We start from the raw sequence: 19634 nt of genomic DNA, 5'->3' as shown, positions 1-19634 counted from the left end.
TTTTTTTTTCAGTCCATTGATTTAAAGATCGGTCCTGTATTTATGTGTGTTTAAGTTGCATTCTTATGCAAAAGATGCATGGATTATTGCACAAAAAGAGAAGAGAACGCACACTGCCTTCACCCAGCTATTCTGCATGGATATTAATATTATTATTCTAGTTGCAGCTGTTGTCAATTAGGTAATGAAAAATGTTTGGAAAGAGATGCAGCACTGTACTCCATGGTGATCACTTGCCATCTGCCGCACTCATTTGGCTGTAACCTGCCATCTCACTGTGTTTGTACTTTGCATCATGTCAGCGCTCTGTTTCCATGCAAGTTTATCACCTTTCTCCATAGCCTGTCCTCATTCCCAGCCCAGAGTTGTACACAAAAGAATCCTAAAACCCTGTGTCTGTGGATAATTAAAGCCAGGAGACAAGGGGATTAATTCACAATCCCTGAGAGTCTTTCCATAAACCTGCAACAGCGTCTCCAGGACGACTGCTGCGCCTGGGGGAAATGAGTTCATAATGCCACCGGGCTGTGCATTTGCTCACTTCATTCTCCACTGTTGTCTGAGAACAATGACACTGCGGATTAACCGGCCTGTCTCCAGAACAGTTGTGGATGATTGGGACTCGGAGAGCGCAGGGGGTGGGAGAAAGCCCGCACCCCGTTTTTATTTTTTGTTTGTTTTTTTAAATCGCTGCTTTTCACGTTAGATACCGAAACGTTACACGTGAAAGGACGTGTTGTCCAGTTTTTCTGCTTCAGTAGTGTTTTATACATTGTCTGTGTTGTCTTATGTAACTTGGAATTTTGTTGTTTAAGTATTGTCTGTTCTTTTCAGCACTCGGTTAGTTCAGGGAATCGAATAATCCGAAGATAAAAGTGGGGAAAAAAGTCCTTTTGTTGTCAGATCTGTTTGTCTTGCACTGCTCAACATCTGGTTGCTGTCCCTTAACAGTAGTGTTTTTGGCAGTGGCTGTCAGCGTGAGTGCTGATTGTGAGAGGTCTGTTTTGTCTCAGATTTGGACAGTTTCTTTTTTTTGTTGTTTGTTTTTTTTTGTTTTTTTTTGACTTGCAGAAATTAGAGGACCTCTGGAATTTTTTTTGCGTGTCCTGCCATGCCAGCTGTCACAAACGCCTTTTCCTATTGTGCCATTAGCCTCTAATTAAGTCATTCAGCTGTGCATCCTTGTAGGACCTTCAGGGTAAGAAAGAAAAAAACAAAAAACAAAACAGCCTGCATCTACCAGAGCCAGCTCCAGATTGTTTCAATAATACTCCTTTGAATGCCAGAGCCAAGTAGGGGTTTTCTTTTGTGTCTCTATTGTGCTTTCCATCCCTTTCTCTCTTGTCTCAGACCTCAGTAAAACTTTTATACACATACTGGGAAAAAACTGTCATATCTGGCCAAATGTACATGTTGCATTTAAAGAAACCAAAAATATCCTGAGCTCAGAATGAAACAAAATTAATTTCTTGTGTGTTCTGCGGTAAGGACACCTTGCATTGGGGTGTCAGATTTAAGATCACAGACTAAAACTTCTGACAAACACACCCGCTATAAATCACTCCCATGTACTCTGCATTTTAAAGGTCCTCTGGGCTTCTTGCCCCTGAGGGTTTGGTCTCTACCTCCATCACACTAACCCACCAAACAAGCATGCAGAAGGCTGTCATTTTCTTTCTGCTCCACAGCTGCCTTCCCTGTTCTTGTGCCGCCTTCCTCTCTTCCTTCTCAAGTTGTCATGTCCTGGTTAGCGATGGATTACAGTGCAGCCTCTTTGCCTTCTCTAGAAATGGCCCCACTCCACTCCCCATCCCCTCCCAAGTCCTGCATGCAGGCCTGGCTATAAATTCCGGAAACGTGCTGGTGTTAAAAGCCCGTAAAACCAAGCACCCAGTTTCTGCAGAGTGGACTTCTAGCAACGGGAGATTTTTAGTTTAAAAAAAAAAAAAAAAAATCTAATAAAGGACATTCTTCATTAAGTGGGACTGTTTAGTTATTTCTCTCTCTCCTTGGCCCCATTAAAGAGCTATTACGTGTTCAAGGTGCCCCATATTACTCGGTCAAGGCAGCGTCGGTGTCTCATTGTAGCATATTTGATAGCTTCCATTAACTATCCAAGTGTGCCACGGCACAGTACGTTATGTTACCTTCCGGACTCGATTCGTTTTCATAAATCATGTCAGTAGGTTATCAAGTTCATGCTCTATGCATTACACAAGTCAGTGTGTTGTTTTTGTTTTCTGTCCTGTAACTGGGTTAATGCAAGGCAGCCTTCCTGTTATCTGAACTGACACACTTCTGTTTCACAACTTTACTTGGGTTCCACAATAAAGAGAGTAAACGGAGCCAGAGTCCAGAAAGGAGAGTGTGTGTGTGTGTGTGTGTGTGTGTGTGTGTGTGTGTGTGTGTGTGTGTGTGTGTGTGTGTGTTTCTTCTTAAGAAACTTGCTCAAGAGTTTTGGCTGGACTTCCCAGTCTGAGCAGCAGGAAAAGCTTGAGGCTACAGGACAGTGCAAACGGATGCTTCATATTGTGCGATCGCCTTACACATAGTCTGACATGTGCTGTCTCTGTGTGTCTCTTTCAGCTGCCTTTCTGGGAGACATTGCTCTGGATGAGGAAGACCTGCGATTCTTTAAAGTGGACAGAATAATAGATCTGGCAGCGAGAACCGTCCAGGTTGTTAATCGCACAAATACAGGTAACAACAACAGACAGAAAGACCTCTGAGGTTACAGTATGATGTAAAATGTCGTTATTGTAGCACCAAGGCAAAGCAGATTATATTGTTAGTCTAAATTTGCAACAAAAGAGCTGAAATGAACAAGGTTCCCACATTGTTGGGTGATTATTGCAGACAAAGACGTTGTGCTCCCAACACTACAGCCGTAAAACCGCTCCAACCTCTCGAACTGAGAGTCGGCTCCAGCAGCACCTGCCGGAAGGCAGCTTTGTGTTTTTAATGAGCCCTCTTCAAAATGTTTATGCCTACAACTGTGATGATATCATTACGTTGCTACACCTGTAGCATCATGTTTAAGAATGATTGCTGGGCTTTGTCAGTTTTATGTTCTCCAGTGAAAAGTGCTATTTAATCAACCGCTGTGAGTCAGCCGGGACTAGTGGACTTCGCAATCCTGTAAATTCTGAGCGAACATGAACCAACAAGCATATCCACATCTGTCTGTGCTTGAGCAGTGCTGTTTGTTCGAGTTAATAAGCGCGCCAAGAAAAGCAAACTTTTTTTTTTTGCGGGGGGGGGGATTATGAATACATTTCCAGCAGCTTAAAGTATTCACCGTGTTGGTTTGATTTTTAGTATTTAGTAGTTTTAGTATAAATTTTGACCCAAGGTGGGGAATTAAGATGAGACTCGTGAATCAGAAGCAGGTTGCAAGTTCATCCTCACCTTTTGAATAATTATCTGTGTGCTTGAGCAGTTTAGTCACAGCAAATTCGAGTGTTAAGCAGTGGAAAGGTATAGCTCAAAATAGGAAAACACAGCCGGTGCAACTGTGCATTGCACAAGGTGGCTGTTTTCCACCCTGATCAACAGTCATTCATAGAAACGCTTGGCGCCTCGGGCTGCACGCATATCAATACCTGCTCACCCTGCACAGGTGTGGATCCTAATTGGCAGTGAAGATAACTTTGATATGTCATTTTTCTCAATTATCATGTCACTTTAGAGGTCACGTTAAAAGTCTTGGGTACTTTATCTTCAGATTAAAGCCTTGACCTAAAAAAAACACCACCCAGAACATTCCCCGTCTAAATACGGACGAACATGGAAGATTTAATCGTTTTATTTTAATTAACACATCACGCACAAGTTTTTGCCTCCCCAGGACTTCTTATCAGTTAGCTGAGCAGATTTGGCTGTTATCAGCCTTTTCCACAACACATGCACAAGTGTACGTGCTAATTGATCTCGCCAGGCTGCTAAGATTTAGTCCTGCGGACTGAAATTCAACAGAACACATTGTTCCAGCAAATTTAAAAAGCGTGCTGCAATCTACGGCATGCGTGTTAATCAAATATACTAAGAGAAGATGAGCCGAGCCGCACCGTTTCAAGTATAGCTATGAAACAACAACCAGCGCTTGTTTTTGCAGCTTCAGGCCTTCATCGGGGTCACCCAGGTGACGTTTCCCAATAAAGTTTCTAATAATTGTACACCTTGGAAGAAGGGGATGTCTGTTTGTACCTCAACCACAAAGCGCATAGGTCAGTGTGTTAATAGGTGTTTTCTAATAGAAGTGTTACATCAATTTTTTTTAAATAAAGTTTAGACAAGCGGCCTTATATCAAATGGATTCTTCTGGTTTTTGTTAATAGAAATCACAGTGATGACACATTTATTTTACACACCTTTGCTGCAAAATGAAAAACTAAGTGAAATCAGCTTTGGAGCCTTTATCTGGGAACTGTAGACGTTGTCCCAGCTCTCTGTAATACATTAAATGATTTGGCCAAATAAAAGAATAATGTGACAGTACAACAGTTCTTTGTTAAGCTTTACAAACATATGATTGTGTAAGAAAAATGACTTCATCCCAGCGCACCCACTAAATTCACTTGGTGCATATGTTTAATGGGCTTTCTCAGAAGTTTAAGGTCATCAGACTGCTGAAGTTTTCACTCCTACAGATTTCCTCATGTTTGGAGTCACTTCTCCTTTTTTTTTTCTTCTTTTTTTTTAAAGGGGATTTTGTGTGAAGTTGCAACACACCACATTATCGAGAGTCACATCATCCAGAATTATTAATACGGTAATAATTCTGGATGATGTTACAAATACAAGAAAAAAACCCTGATGGTGTTTGCTGCAGGAATTTAATTGTTTTTTTGCTCAATTACGTATAAATCATTGGCACCTTTTGTTTGTTGTTTCTACAAGTTAAATTGGTGTCCTAACGTAGAATGCAAGATCCCAATTAAAACCACAGCAGTAACTGCTTCATCAGATAAATCGCCATCCATCTGTATTTCTGCAAATATGCATCATTTAATAGATCGACTGACTAAGCCTACATCCACTTGTGGCTTATTCATCACATGCACTTTGAGCTCATGCTTGTTCTGCAAGTTTATCAAAGTTGAGGTTCGCATAAGGATGTTTCTTTAATAATAATAATAACCAGGTTTAGGTGGGGGCTTAGTCTGTATGGTGGCATTTATGTGAGGATGAGTGACATTAAAATTAATTTGAAAGAAGAAAAGACTCGGCTTTAATAAAAATCCATTCAGCGCACAACGAGAAGTACAGTGTTATTTGAACTGTCTCTTTGATGGAATTAATGTAATTACTTAAATTAGTTTTTTAATAACCAGCCAACATTAATATAACCGGCTTCAAGCCTTGAAGAAAGCCCTTTGGTTTTTGCAAATAAAAAAATGGAATCTATTAAGTAGAAGCATAGCTTGTTATCTCTTTGTGCCAATGTTGGAGGAACGGCTGGGGGGGTTTTTTCACCCAGGAATGCTCTGAGTGATCTTTATTTTGTCTCGTGGTTGGTTCAAATCCTCAGGCTCAAACAGTCAAAGCAGGCAAGGTGCACGGCGCAGGAAAAGAGCTGCCACATCCAGACCGGAGCGCATTTGGCCCGACGGCGTCATCCCTTATGTCATCAGTGGAAACTTTAGTGGTAAGTAACATGTAATGTGCTCACGTGTGACCAGATGTGGTAAACATAATTAGCATCATTCATTCCCATTTAAAGTCACAAATCACAGTAAACTATAATCTGTAAAACAATACTAGATGTCTGCAAAGTAAAGTACGTGGTACCCTTCATAGTGTTTTGCTTCTAGAAATAACCATATTTACTTCTGAGGTCTTGTGCGATCTTGTTACATCGCCTTAAAATTGTATGCTTGTAGTTGTGCAATTTATTAAAAAGCAAACCAAATCTTGAATTCTTGACATGATAAATATAACATTTTGGGACTCTTTAAATTGCGTGTGTGTGATGGTGGTTAACGATGAGAAAGGCACATTTTGAACTTGGTATGACTTTACTTTTAAGCCTCGTCTGTTCACTGTGTTTCTATTCATCTCCATTCTTCCATGAAATGCTGTTGGAGTGCGTTTTCTCACCCTCTCCGACTTCCCTTTCAGGCAGCCAGCGGGCTATATTCCGCCAAGCCATGCGGCACTGGGAGAAGCACACCTGTGTGACCTTTATTGAGAAGACGACTGAGGAAAGCTATATTGTTTTCACCTACCGACCATGTGGGTGAGTCAGTGGGGTTTTAAGCTCCCACGTGTACAGTAGGAGCTGAACAATGGCCTGTTTCTGTTCAGTGTCTGCAGCTAATTATTTAGCGCCCTACTGCTTTTCCTTGCTTCTTGCTCAGCAGAGTTTCTCCATTGTTCATCCTCTCCTTGCAGTCTCTCTGCAGTCAGTAGGAATTGTTTTGGGTTTGGGTGTTTTGTTTTGTTTTTCTGCCCCCCTGCCAGCCCTTAAAGCGCAAACCATTCGGTGGGCAGGAATTTCCTGTGCCTGATCATCACACTGCATCAGTCACTGAGTGCTTAAATCATACCCGGTGTGCAGGACAGGGCACGAGGGAGAGACTTCCTTTGCCTGTTTGCTGCACTCTGCTGAAAGTCGGGCTCGGTGTCCACTCAGCATTTCTCTTTAAACAGATACGCAGGGGAAGTGCTGGTGGTGGCTCTCGTTGCTAAGCGACTATTGACAACCTGTTTGGATGTGCAGGGCTCTTTTTTTCTTTTCTTTGTAAGCTGTCGTGAAACAGTTTTTCATTAAAACATTTGGTGTTGAAGAATGCAAATCCATTTAGGATTTTGAGAAAAGGAAGTCAGAGTTGTTAAAGAGGTTTCCAGGGAACATATCAACCTCTCAGATTTAGTCCACAAGCCGGATACCATCATGTCATTACTCAAATGTACCCCTCCTGCTGATTTATATCATTCAGTACCAACAGGAAAAAGGATGCAACTCATGAAACTTTTTCTAGCCAACTGTTAAAAGCCATTTTTAGCCCAGTTGCTGGCCTCTGGAGCAACAACGATGACATTATCCGCACAGGCAGCAGCGGTTAGCAGTGGGAACGCTTGACTCTGCTGCATATTCAGCAGGCCCCCATCTGTCCTGTGCAAAGTTCAAGGCGTGTCTCAGGAGAGCCTGACTTGGCTCGCTGTAATTAGAGAGCGGCTGTCTGGCCCACAGGGCCATTATGTGTGTGCCCATCCTGCAGGCTCCCACACTCAACCTTTCATGTCACATCGAGATGGAGCGCTGCAGCCAGCTTCCTCAGTTACTCTCAGCGTTTCCACTAGCAGACAGCTGAATGAATGTCACTCCTGTATGTGTCGACTATAAAACAGAGCAGAGATTCTGAGGTGATTTCTTTTCTAGTTTTATTATATACATAAGCAGCATGTTGAGATAGAGTCAGAGATGCATTTCTTTTTCTCTCTTTGCTAACCTCGTTTTTTTCCACTCACTACTTTTTTTCTTTCTTTTTTTTAAATGAAGTGAAGCATAAAGTCTAGTCTCTGTGTTTTGACTTACACACTGCCTGCCTGTGTTTCCATGTGTGTCTGCCTGCTGATTCATAGGTGTTGCTCCTATGTGGGTCGCCGCGGAGGGGGCCCCCAGGCCATATCCATAGGGAAAAACTGTGACAAGTTTGGCATTGTGGTGCACGAATTAGGTCATGTTATTGGGTTCTGGCACGAACACACACGACCCGACCGAGATGATCACGTCAGCATTATCCGGGACAACATTCAACCAGGTAAGACCTCAGGTTTCTCCGAGATCCCCCAGCAATAATGTGTGTAAGTGAAAGACTGAGACAGAGAGTTAGATAAAATATTAAGAGTCACACATTTATTCACACACTCTGAGCTAAGAATAAAACGCCACAAACTTGCAGAAGTGTTTTCATGAACCTAATCCTGAGAGTCTATATTTACGCCTGACGTAAGGGTTCGGTCTGAATTTTTCTCTTTTACAGGACAGGAATATAACTTTTTGAAGATGGAGCCAGGAGAGGTGGACTCTTTAGGAGAAGTCTATGACTTTGACAGTATCATGCATTACGCCAGGAATACATTCTCCAGGTAGGAGCCAAACCCAAAGTTCAACTCCATAAGCCCCAGACATGAGAACTAGTCTAAGAGCGAGTCAGACTGAACCATTTCCAACTTTGGTCTCATCTCGTTTTCCATTTCCATGTTTCATGACTGCACTGGTGTGTAATGCTCCAGGTTTGTGTCTGCGAGCAGCCGCTCAGTAATGTGGCACAAATCCCAATTCTTGTAGGAAGAAATAAATAAAAAAACACTTATTTACTTCTTTACTAGAAAGTCCAGTAGAGATCAGTGCAGCTGTACAAGCTCATCATATTAAACTCTATATTAAATGTACACACCAGACCAGCACATGCAACCTGATCTACAGAAATCTACAGCAGTGGCATATTTGTTCTTAACAAGAAATTGCTAAAAAATTTCAAAGCTTGCTGTTGATTTAGTGTCTTTTGTCACTAAGTGCAAAAATAAACCGATTTCTACCCGATATCTTTTGGCATGACATTTTAAAAGAAATAAATTAATAAATCCTCACATTGCATTGAGCCTAAAGTCAACTGGAGAAGTAGTACTATGATTTTTAAGTGATATTTGGACAAGGTTAGGTTACCTGCTGGTGTACTGGGAGTCGTATATCAGGTAAATGGAGGAAACTAAGAAGAACTTGGATGCCAGGTTCCATTTCAGACCGTGACTGGGTCTCTTTGGACTGGTCTGTGGTCTTTGTTTATAGGGTTTACCTGTAAACGGTATCATTTACACTTCTCGCTTTAATTTTGGCATTTGCCGGATTAGCCGTATGACAATAGACACATTGTAACTCTAAATAAGAAAAGTGAGATGTGAATTTTTGCAGGCGTAGTAAAAGTGTTTGTCTGGGATATACTCGCTCTTTCACACTGCCTGTTTTAAATTAAGGCTCCTTTGTTTGGTTGCTGCTGTTTTTTCCTGCAGTAGCAGCCCCAATAAAACAGCTAGCTCAGCAACAGTAGCCCTGCCTCATCACAACAGCATTTATGGACACCACCTTCAAGGTTGTGTGAAGCTTCTCGTAAAGGGTTTCATCCATAAACCACCTCATTATGGTCCTAAGAGTTCTTTGAAAAGATTTTCATGGTGGGACAAATGATGTCACCCAAGGTTACTGCAGAGACCTATATTCTGGAGTGGAACATTTTGGCATCTTCACAGCACTTTGGTGTTATGACTACCTCCAAACTGAATGTCTTCACACACCTAGCAGCATTTTTTTTAATCCCTAAATAATCTACATAGGATAAAAAATGCAAATGTTTTCCTTTTTAATGCTTTACAAACTAAATAGTCACATGATTTGAAATTTGTGCGTCATAGACTTGGGACAGTAACGTCAGTACAAAGAACTGCAGAGGACCAGCTGAAATTTTGGCATTAAATCTTCCAGAAACTTGTTGCTTAGAAAAACATGCGCTTGTAAAAGAGGAACTGTTTGTATTCTTAGTGATACTTAAATTTGTCATCGGCTGACCTCATTCTTCACTCCCTGTTGTATTCTACGGAAAGGCCTGCCAGATGTTGTGCTGTTGCTTAGCACATCACTGGGAAGGTAGAGTGTTGGATGAAGGATCCATCTAAGGCGGGTGGGGAAAAAAGGTACATGACTAACACAAGTCAGCCTGGTTTCTTGACCTAGTCATCAGGGACTGTGGTTAATTTCAAGTATTTTTACCATCTGGATGACTACAAAGCCAGAATAGAGGAACTAGGAGTATTTGACTCTTTCAGCTGCTGATTCATTATTGTAATTACAAAAGCAGCACTACACTCACTGCAAGTGGCTTCAAGACAACTTGGCAGTATACGTTAAATTATTTTTGAAAGCTGTTACAACCCAGGTTTGCAGGCATGTGAATATCATGGCCATCTCCTAATGTCATGTGCGGGATATGATACTAGTTTAGTGTGTAGAACTGTCCCTCCATCTACCAGACAGCCTTCAGTCACTCAGTATGGGTGTAAATTGATCTCTGGGCACCTAAAGTTAAAGCAAAAAAAACAAGTAAGCGCAGACTATAATCATTACTACCTCCGCCTGATATAAGAACCAGCTGTTAGCCCTTCCCTCAGCTTTGCACATGCATATATTTTTATATTTCCCACCACTGGCTCTCCCATGCCCGAGGTTACAGTCTAAGAGTTGTGGCCTCTTCCCAGATAGCTGCCATGCTCTCGCAACAAACAGACAGTGGGGAGTAAATCTTTGTCTAAACAGAGGCTGAGGCTGGATGTAGGCCAGTATGCAGAAATTCCTGCCTGGCCCCGTGCATCCAAACTGTAGGTTGTTAATGCACTTCACGCCGAGCGGAGATGAATTACTGCTGCTTTTCCAGTGTTTGTTAGTGTACAGAAAAAGACTGCAGAACAGAGACAAAGGGGAAGAGAGACATTTGTACTCCTTCTCCATGCAAACAACAAACTTTTGTCTTGTCTTAGCTTCCAGGTTTACAGGAAACAAAGCCCACTACTTCCATGGAATTGAGGTTTTAAAGAGGGAATGGTTTTTATCTTGTATTGGATTTCAGTCAGGTCAGCACATGTCCATTTAGCTGTGGTCACTCCCAGGTCATCATTTGGACTTAGGCTCTTAATCTTATAAATTTGCAGTATGTTCTACAGCTGGCTGCACAATGGGGTATATTTATGTGAGGTAATCCACCCTGATCTGTTTTCAGTCCAACTCTGACTCTGTTCCTATACAAACTCCTCTGATCCAAAAAGGCTGCTTAGAAATGAGAAGCGGTGGCTGTCACTGCCGGGGAATGTTTCACAGAGCTGTATTAGCAGACGAGGGGCTCCTGTTGGCTTTTCACAAGTCATTCCAAGCACTTTCTCTTCAGCGCTGATTGGCTGATTTACCTGTGCCAGTGTCATTCTTTGTCGGTCCATTGTTGGCCGGTGTGTTTGCTCTGTGTTTTACAGTAAATCACCGTGGGAAGCCAGGGCCTTTGCCGCGGGTGTTGTTCGGAAGATTTCATGGCCTGTCTTGATGTTTTGCCGTGTCTCCTGGGGACAAGCAGGGCTGATCCCTTGCTTTTTGTCTCGGGTGTGTTACCCGACCCATGGCTCTGCCTTCCCCCTCCTTTTGCTCGAGAGATTTTTTTTATTTTTTTTTTTAGGACGAGTGTGTGGAGCAGTGCCAGCTCAAATAGAGATCTGCCAGTGTCCCCTTTTGTCTTTTCTGACACCGACTGGAGTGGCATTGTTTTGTTTTAATTTTTTTTTTTTCTTCAGCAGCCAGCATACGGGCTCCTGGAAGCTCGCAGACAGGCAGAGCCTAAACTGTTAGCTCAGGCTGCTCTGTTTGCACATGCCTGGCGTTGATAGGCATGTCACCATGGGAACAGCCAGGGAGCCAGACCATTTCTTGCCAATACTTACAGAAAAATGAAGATGATAAACTAGCAAAGTGTCAAGTGAGGCAGCTTTGTAAAAAGGAGTCTTTCTGGACTAACTGTTCTGTCCTGTCTCATTTTTAACATTTGCAGATGTTTTATCTAATTTTATTTATTTTTATAGTTTTCATTTTGGATGTTTATCAAGAATGTGGCTAATGTTCATTTCCCTGCCTCCGCGGCTTATGGTGTGTGTGTGTGTGTGTGTGTGTGTGTGTGTGTGTGTGTGTGTGTGCGTGTGCAAAGGATGATATCTGAGCATTAACCTCTGAAGTGGACTGTGTGACCTCAACCTTAAAGAAAGACTGAAATTCAACAACAGTCCTATATCAAAGAGATGAGTAGATCTGAAAGAACTGCAGAGTAGCACCGGATGCAGGGAGATTCAAAGCCCAGGCGCACACATGTGGACACTGAACGTTCAGTATGCTGAGTAAAAGTGCAGGAAACATTTTCAGATGGTATCGTAATTTTAATGAACCTCATTAGAGAGTGAGCAAGGGTCAAACAGTAAAGTATGTCAAAGCATATACTGACTGGTTACGCTATCAAAAGTGGGGATATTCATAGATAAGAGGTTTGATGTTCATCTTAATTAGGTCGTTTCTTACTGTACAAGCAGCTGGGTCTTTATCTTAATGAAAGCCCTCTTGTGTCCACATGGGTGTGGGTGAGCAACAGCTGGTTAAAGACAAATAAATTCTGATGGCATCTCATTACAAGCCTTTTACTTTTTTCTGATATCCTGAATCTTGTTTTAAATGCTAATCCAGAAAGTACACATGATAATGAGCACTCCATGTGTGTCTTGTCTGGTAGTTGGATTTGCTCTTTTTTTTTTTTTTTTTTTTCTACAAAAGCAATCACATTTCTTTCTGACTTTCTGACTGTCAGCACTCCTTTTTAACTGGGTATGTAGAACTCTTAATTCTTTAGTTAATGTTGACAGTGATTGAACTGCACTGATTGATGGTAAGTTACCTAATCCTGTGAACAAACACGTTTTGTGGCATGTGTGCATGCTGGAGTAGACTGCAGGAGGGTGCGCATGCAGTTGGGGTTTTATGCAACATTAACATCAGTCTCTCTCTTTCTCTCTCTGAATTACAGAGGCATCTTCCTGGACACCATCCTGCCACGCTACGATGTGAACGGCGTGCGACCACCCATTGGCCAAAGAACCAGACTTAGCAAAGGGGATATTGCACAGGCACGCAAACTCTACAAGTGCTCCAGTAAGGCCAAAATGACAGCTCTTGTCTGCTATGGGGTTTTTCTTGTCTATTTTTGAACGTATGCATAGCACAACCCTGAGAAAGAAGGAAAGAGAGGAAGAGAGAGGTCTGTAACTTCTCCTGGCCTCCGCAGATGCAGCTTACGCTGTGCACATCGGCGATTGATGTGGTGCGGTTCCTTAGCTATAGCGTACCAGACTCCCAAGCAGGGAGGAGTGTAAACACTACCCAGGGACAGGAAGTTAGTCAGTCTGTTTTCCCAGATAGATGCAAAAGAACAGCTGGTCTTCTAAAGACAATAACTGAAATGACTGTACAAGCTGTGATGTGCAGACACGCGTGTTTACTCCCAACAATGTAAACCACGTGGCTATACACTAAGGAGAGTTATGTAATCCTGGTACTTTTCTGAAGCTCTCTGTGTGTTTATGCTTCCAGAGGAGAGAGAATCTGATGCTGTTGAAGTAAACACAATTTATAGCATTAGCAGAAGTACGTTGAAGAGCAGCCTTCTGCTGAATGCATTTGGTGTCAGACAGTTAATTGCAGGTAAAGCTGGGACAGCTGAGCAGTCAGTTTCAATGAGTAAACATAGTGCTTGGTCACCACAGTGGATCATCCAGTGTGGTTTCAGGGCAGAGGTGGAAGTTTTAAATGTATCTGCGTGCATCACTGCAAGTGCTCTGTCTCTTTCATCACGGCAATCGCTGTCTCCTGAGGAAGACTGGATGATGTGGCACGCGCTGTGGGGGGATGAGGTAGTGAGTCTCTCCATGTGTTCTTGAAAAAAACAAAAAATTCTTAAAGAGCCACGGATCTCCCATTCATGCAGCATTCCTAGGAGTGTTTGTCATCCCAAATGTGTGTTGGTTAATGGCTCAGGATTGGCAGAGCTCCGCACAAAGTGTTATTTCACACAGCTTGAAGCTCGGGGCTCGTCGGTTTCTCGCTTTGAACGCAAACAGGCAAGGAGAGTGTTTTCTTAACTCTTACTAAATGAAGTTCAAGGTAAAAGAACAAAAACCCAAGGGTGATTGTAAATGCTTACACGCCACCCAAGACGGACAGCTGAAGATGCCAATCTAGCCTTCTATTATTTCCTCGTGCCTTAATCAAAGGCATCTTTCCCCCAGTTGGCTGGAGCCTCACGCACTCATTCTTCTAGGCTGCATATTGTTTTGGACTCAGTCATCGCACACTTAGTTTTGCCAATCAAACTAAAGGTTGTTTCTGTTTTGTTTTTTGCTTTTTTTCACTGGCAACACGTACATAATGCATCACATCCTCCAGAGGGCCGGGTTATTTATAGTGGGCCAGGTTTATTTTCAGAAGATGCTCAGAGAAAGTGTCTCACACTCTCTTGTTTCCTTTGTGTGATCATCATCTGGAGTAGGTGGGGGAGGGGATGGGTGAGATGAGGGGTTGTGGCTGAATATTATCAGCAGATGTGCCTTTGAACATGAAAGCACTGCCCTTTTCTTCACATTGAGTGTTATAATTCCAGCATCAAGCATCTGTCTCCGCAGCCGCAAGTTTCAGAGGATCTACTTCAGAGCTGTTGTGGTTTTTTTAGTAGCTTAGGTGATTTCAGACAGAGACTGACTGGCAGAGCATCGGGCCTGACGTGCAGTTGTGCGTTTGTCTCTGTGCACAGGATGTGGAGACAGTCTGCAGGACAGCAGCGGGAATTTCTCCTCTCCTGGATTCCCAAATGGATACTCAGCCTACATGCACTGCATCTGGAGAATATCAGTCACACCGGGGGAAAAGGTACGAGCTTATGGAAAGTGTCTGATCTTTGCTTAAAGGCACCTCAAATCAAATCTCTGGCTCCTTCATATTGATGCAGTTTATTGGTTTCATCATATTTATCTGAGATTTAGCAATGTGTGACCTTTGCCCCCTGCTGTCCCAGTAATGGGTTTTTATTTTTTTATTAAGATCATTTTGAACTTCACCTCCATGGATTTGTACAGGAGTCACTTGTGTTGGTATGACCACGTGGAGATCAGAGATGGATACTGGAGGAAGGCACCACTTAAAGGTCAGTTTTAACTGAATTCAGAGAGCAGCTAACGAACAACAAACCTCCAGATGTCTCCTGGTCAACTTTTGTGTAAGGGAAAAAAAATTAAAAGACATTCAGTTTCAGAAAACAACTGCTGCAAGTGAAAGCTGGGTGCAGTCTTTGGTGGATGCAGTGTGCTTCGTGTGAAGTTCTGTAGAGCTCTGGAGACAGATTTCTGCCAGTACTGCGGGTGTTGTGAGGTCCAAATGTTTGATTTTATGTTTTCACCTGTGACCCAGGTCGTTTCTGTGGCGATAAGCTGCCCGAGCCGATCATCTCCACTGACAGCCGCCTGTGGATTGAGTTCCGCAGCAGCAGTAACTGGGTGGGAAAAGGTTTCTCTGCTGTTTATGAAGGTGAGCACTCATTTTCTTTCATGCATGCTGAACGCAGGGTCGGATCACACATCCAACAATATGTGTAGAGGCTGTAGCAAAAAACCCCCCAAAAAAACCCTTTTTGGCTCTCCTACTGCTGATGTGTCAGGCATTTTATGCTGCATTAATCAGATCTTGGCCAGGTTTCACATTCAGCTCTATTGTTTGCAGACCGTGCAAAGGGATGATGTATGTGTGTGAGTGTGAAGGCATTCAGTTAATCCCCAATGCATAAATCAGTGAATCAGCAGTGAGCACCTTATTTTTTTTCCAAAGGAAAATACTGATGATATAGCAATGAAATAGCTCAGTGTTGTTTTTACTGTCACATGCAGCCATCTGTGGCGGGGAGGTGAAGAAGGACAATGGCCAGATCCAGTCTCCCAACTACCCCGATGACTACAGGCCAAACAAAGTGTGCGTGTGGAAGATTTCTGTCGCTCAAGGCTTCCACGTAGGCCTCACCTTCCAGTCTTTTGAGGTAAGACACCAATGCATTTTTAATGTTTTTAACAGAATACTGTTCATGCTTTCTTCTGGATTTCATGACAAATTTTTCCCCTTTTTGACACCAAATCTTCTGCTTTTCTTTAGATTGAGAGACACGACAGCTGTGCATATGACTATCTAGAAGTGCGCGATGGGATTTCTGAAAACAGCCCTCTGCTGGGCCGCTTCTGCGGCTATGACAAGCCAGATGACATAAAAACGAGCTCAAACCATCTGTGGATGAAATTTGTCTCAGATGGCTCTGTCAACAAGGCCGGCTTTGCTGCAAACTTCTTCAAAGGTGAACTTTTTAAGTGCTGACAACATCTAGGAGAGAATGTCAGCATTTGAATTAAAGCATGTTCCAACATTCACTCTGTAGGTCATGACCTTTTTAAATTTTCTTTCATATATCCTTGTTCTTCTTGCACCTTTGCGTTCTGTGCGACCCTCTTTGCCCGACTCTGCTGTTGTTTTGGAGGGTTTTCTCTCGTAAGCCACTGAGCCAGGGGGGCCAGCTAAAAGGGCCATATCTTTGTGTGTTCAGAGATGGATGAGTGCTCCAAGCCGGACAACGGTCGCTGTGAGCAACGCTGTGTCAACACACTAGGCAGCTACAAGTGTGCCTGTGACCCAGGCTATGAGCTGGCTGCTGACAAGCGCAGCTGTGAGGGTAAGTACAGGGAGAAAAGTCACCAGCCCTGCTCACCATGTCATTTACATGCTAAAGCACTTTACACAGTTAGCCACCCAAATACAATAAGTACAGTCAGTCCTGCTCCTAACAGCCAGCATTAATAGTGGTGCTGGCCAGGCACGGCCTTTTCTGATTTGTGTTACAACAATGAAAGCTTTATTTTACCTCAAATTATATGTTGTTGTTGTTTAAGACCCAACTGCTAGCACACACAGCTGCACAACATTACCATTTAATCCCTTTCTGCCTCTACAGGAAGTCAGCCAGCTACCCATCTCTTTGCTGTGTGTACAAATATTTCGCTGATGTTGAATTAATGGGGCCTGAAATTAAAGACAGACACATTAAAATGAATTAAAAATGCACATAACTGAATGTAGTTCTATTATTAATGTGTTAATATTAAAATAATGCATATTAGAAAGGATATACATTCATGGTGTATGTGCAACATTTCCACATGAAGCTTGCAGACAGTTTTTTTTTGTTTTGTTTTTTTTAGCACTAACCCCCTGTTATGTTTTAGATGACTGATGCACTCGTATACGCAAATATTCAATTTCTTGCTTCAGTAAACTTCAGGGTTCAGGCTTTACATGGTTAAAATAAATTTTTTATATTTTAAACCTGCATTTAAATTTAGTTAAAATGATCCCTAAAACCTGTGCTTATATAGATATCTGTTAGATATTGTGCACTATTATTATTTCTGGATTTCAACACAGTCCATGTGTCAGCACAGCTTTTTGTTTTACCTACTTAGTTAATGACTGACGGAATTAACTAAGAATAGCCAAGTGATCTAATGAGTATCACCAGCTGCTGCTGTTGTGTTATATCCTGCGTTGCTACTACAAAGCTTTGGCAGAAAGGTCAGGCAGTAATCACATTTTTCCGAGGGTTGTTATGTTCAAAGGAAATCTCAGATGGCAGCGTAACATTTGGAACCAATCCTTGAGAAATATACAGTGATATCATGTATTTATTTATTTTTGTGTGTGGACACCTGCACGCATATCAAGCTGCTTATTTTTCTGTCTTTTGTGTCCAGCTGCTTGTGGAGGTTTCATCACCAAGCTGAACGGTTCGATAACCAGTCCAGGCTGGCCCCGAGAGTACCCCCCAAACAAGAACTGCATCTGGCAGCTGGTTGCCCCCACGCAGTACCGTATCACTCTGCTCTTTGACGTCTTCGAGACTGAGGGCAATGATGTGAGATTTGGGGTTATGTTAAATGAACAATGGGTGGGTTTGTTCTATACTTTTGCTCCTTGTCACTGCGACGCATCTCTCCTTAATCATAGCAAATGAAGCATTTCTCTCCTCCTTGAGTTTTGTAATTTAAACCAAATAACACGTCCTGTGCAGGTTTGTAAGTACGACTACGTGGAGGTACGCAGCGGGCTGTCGGCCGACTCGAAGCTACACGGGAAGTTCTGTGGGGCAGAGAAACCAGAAGCTATCACTTCGCAGTACAACAACATGCGCATCGAGTTCAAATCCGACAACACGGTGTCCAAAAAGGGATTTAAAGCGCAGTTCTTCTCAGGTAAGTCTTCTGGCAGGGTTCTGCACGGTCTCTGCTTTCACTCACTCAGATCTGCAACCCGTCAAGTCTTCAAAGCGAGCAGTCGTCAGCGTTGTTGTGTCCTCTGTGGTCCTGCAGATAAGGACGAGTGCTCCAAGGAGAACGGTGGCTGTCAGCATGAGTGCGTCAACACCTTTGGGAGCTACAGCTGTCAGTGTAGGAGTGGTTTTGTGCTGCATGAGAACAGACACGACTGCAAAGAAGGTATTGCACATAACATTTTTTGTCTTTTGTCTTTTTGAATAGATCTATCTACTCGTCTTCTTCTTAGATTTTGGTGAGAGCGAAAACAGTCTGAGTGCAGTGCTTGAGCCCATTGTAGATTAGCCTGACGCAGAGCACCGTGTCGACATTTTATCTCTTTCTTTCTTTCTTTCTTTCTTTTTTTTTGCAGCTGGTTGTGATCACACTGTGAATAGTGTGAGCGGCATTATTACCAGCCCCAACTGGCCAGATAAATACCCCAGCAAAAAGGCATGCACCTGGGTGCTCACCACCACTCCAGGTCACCGCATCAAAATCGTACGTGCCACAACCTCCTGCTTGTCAGTCATTTATTTATTTGTTAGCAGCTTTATCTGCATAATTGAATTGCTAAATCCGCTGAGGACATCTGTGTTTACTGTGCTCATGTCAGAAACTGTTATGGCCTTCCTAATGATGATGTGTGGCTCCCCCTTCTGTTATTGTTTTTGCATTTTTGCCCACTGTGCCACAGATATAGAGTCGGTTATTTGCTGAAACAATGTCGTGCGTTGATCTTCCGTGTGCCGAGTTAATTAAGTTCTTATCTTCTAGAAATATTACCTTACTATCTCGCTAAAAGACAAAGGGCTTTAATGTCTAAGCCTTATCATTCGAGTTGATCTTCCTCTTCATTTTTAACAGGCCTTCAATGAGATTGACATGGAGGCCCACCTGGAGTGTGCCTATGACCACATTGACATTTATGACGGGCGCGATGGAAAAGCGCAGAAACTGGGTCGTTTCTGTGGGACTAAGAAGCCTCCACCCATCACATCCAGCGGCAACAAGTTGTTCATTCGCTTCTTCTCTGATAATTCTGTGCAGAAAAAAGGCTTTGAGGCTTCCCATACTGCGGGTGAGAGTTATATTACAGCATTCAGGGGTTTTTCTCCTAAAAAAAACAGTGTACAGTTTCACATCGGTTTTTGTTATTTTTAAGTCAATTAGTCATATCAAACCTCATGAAGGGCTTTAGATGTTCTTCCAGGATTTATAGGTCAATGTTCACCACCCTGTCTCAAAATGGGATGATTCAGACCATGTTCTCCTTTTGTAACAGGATGACTCTAGACACAAAAGCACAGCTGGCCCTGATTCCCATCAGCCCACTTCTTTCTCTCTGCAAAAATGCTTAACTCAACTTTTCTGTTCAGAGTGTGGAGGTCAACTAAAGGCGGAAGTCAAAACCAAGGACCTGTTCTCCCATGCCCAGTTTGGAGACAATAACTACCCCGGAGCCTCTGACTGCGAGTGGGTGATTTCGGCGGAGAAAGGCTACGGCGTGGAGCTCATCTTCCAGACCTTTGAGATCGAAGAAGAGGCGGACTGCGGCTACGATTACATGGAGCTCTTCGATGGCCCTGACACAAAGTCTCCACGGCTGGGACGTTACTGTGGCTCAGGGGTAAGAACATTATCCAATAATTCTGAGATTCTTT

General features: G+C 42.8%; 1 protein-coding gene across 2 annotated transcripts in view; it reads left to right on the top strand.

The window, feature by feature from the left end:
• bmp1a (bone morphogenetic protein 1a) overlaps nucleotides 1-19634 on the top strand; it is a 30084-nt gene that overhangs the window by 7833 nt on the left and 2617 nt on the right. Inside the window, exons 2-19 of one of the 2 annotated variants that reach the window (XM_013909902.1) lie at nucleotides 2587-2700; nucleotides 5531-5647; nucleotides 6121-6238; nucleotides 7588-7766; nucleotides 7989-8094; nucleotides 12606-12730; nucleotides 14385-14500; nucleotides 14672-14774; nucleotides 15038-15154; nucleotides 15511-15656; nucleotides 15770-15965; nucleotides 16212-16337; nucleotides 17413-17606; nucleotides 17730-17910; nucleotides 18028-18153; nucleotides 18344-18471; nucleotides 18838-19051; nucleotides 19350-19600. In XM_013909902.1, the coding sequence (XP_013765356.1) occupies nucleotides 2587-2700; nucleotides 5531-5647; nucleotides 6121-6238; nucleotides 7588-7766; nucleotides 7989-8094; nucleotides 12606-12730; nucleotides 14385-14500; nucleotides 14672-14774; nucleotides 15038-15154; nucleotides 15511-15656; nucleotides 15770-15965; nucleotides 16212-16337; nucleotides 17413-17606; nucleotides 17730-17910; nucleotides 18028-18153; nucleotides 18344-18471; nucleotides 18838-19051; nucleotides 19350-19600 (2657 nt within the window). The remainder of the gene's footprint in view (nucleotides 1-2586; nucleotides 2701-5530; nucleotides 5648-6120; nucleotides 6239-7587; nucleotides 7767-7988; nucleotides 8095-12605; nucleotides 12731-14384; nucleotides 14501-14671; nucleotides 14775-15037; nucleotides 15155-15510; nucleotides 15657-15769; nucleotides 15966-16211; nucleotides 16338-17412; nucleotides 17607-17729; nucleotides 17911-18027; nucleotides 18154-18343; nucleotides 18472-18837; nucleotides 19052-19349; nucleotides 19601-19634) is intronic. The other variant, XM_005729402.2, reaches the window with a different exon arrangement.

Source organism: Pundamilia nyererei, unplaced genomic scaffold, assembly GCF_000239375.1.
Source record: "Pundamilia nyererei isolate P.nyererei 1_Seehausen unplaced genomic scaffold, PunNye1.0 scaffold00033, whole genome shotgun sequence".
Lineage (NCBI taxonomy): Eukaryota > Metazoa > Chordata > Actinopteri > Cichliformes > Cichlidae > Pundamilia > Pundamilia nyererei.
Note: the sequence above shows the minus strand (reverse complement) of the source record. Positions and strands in the feature narration are given on the sequence as shown.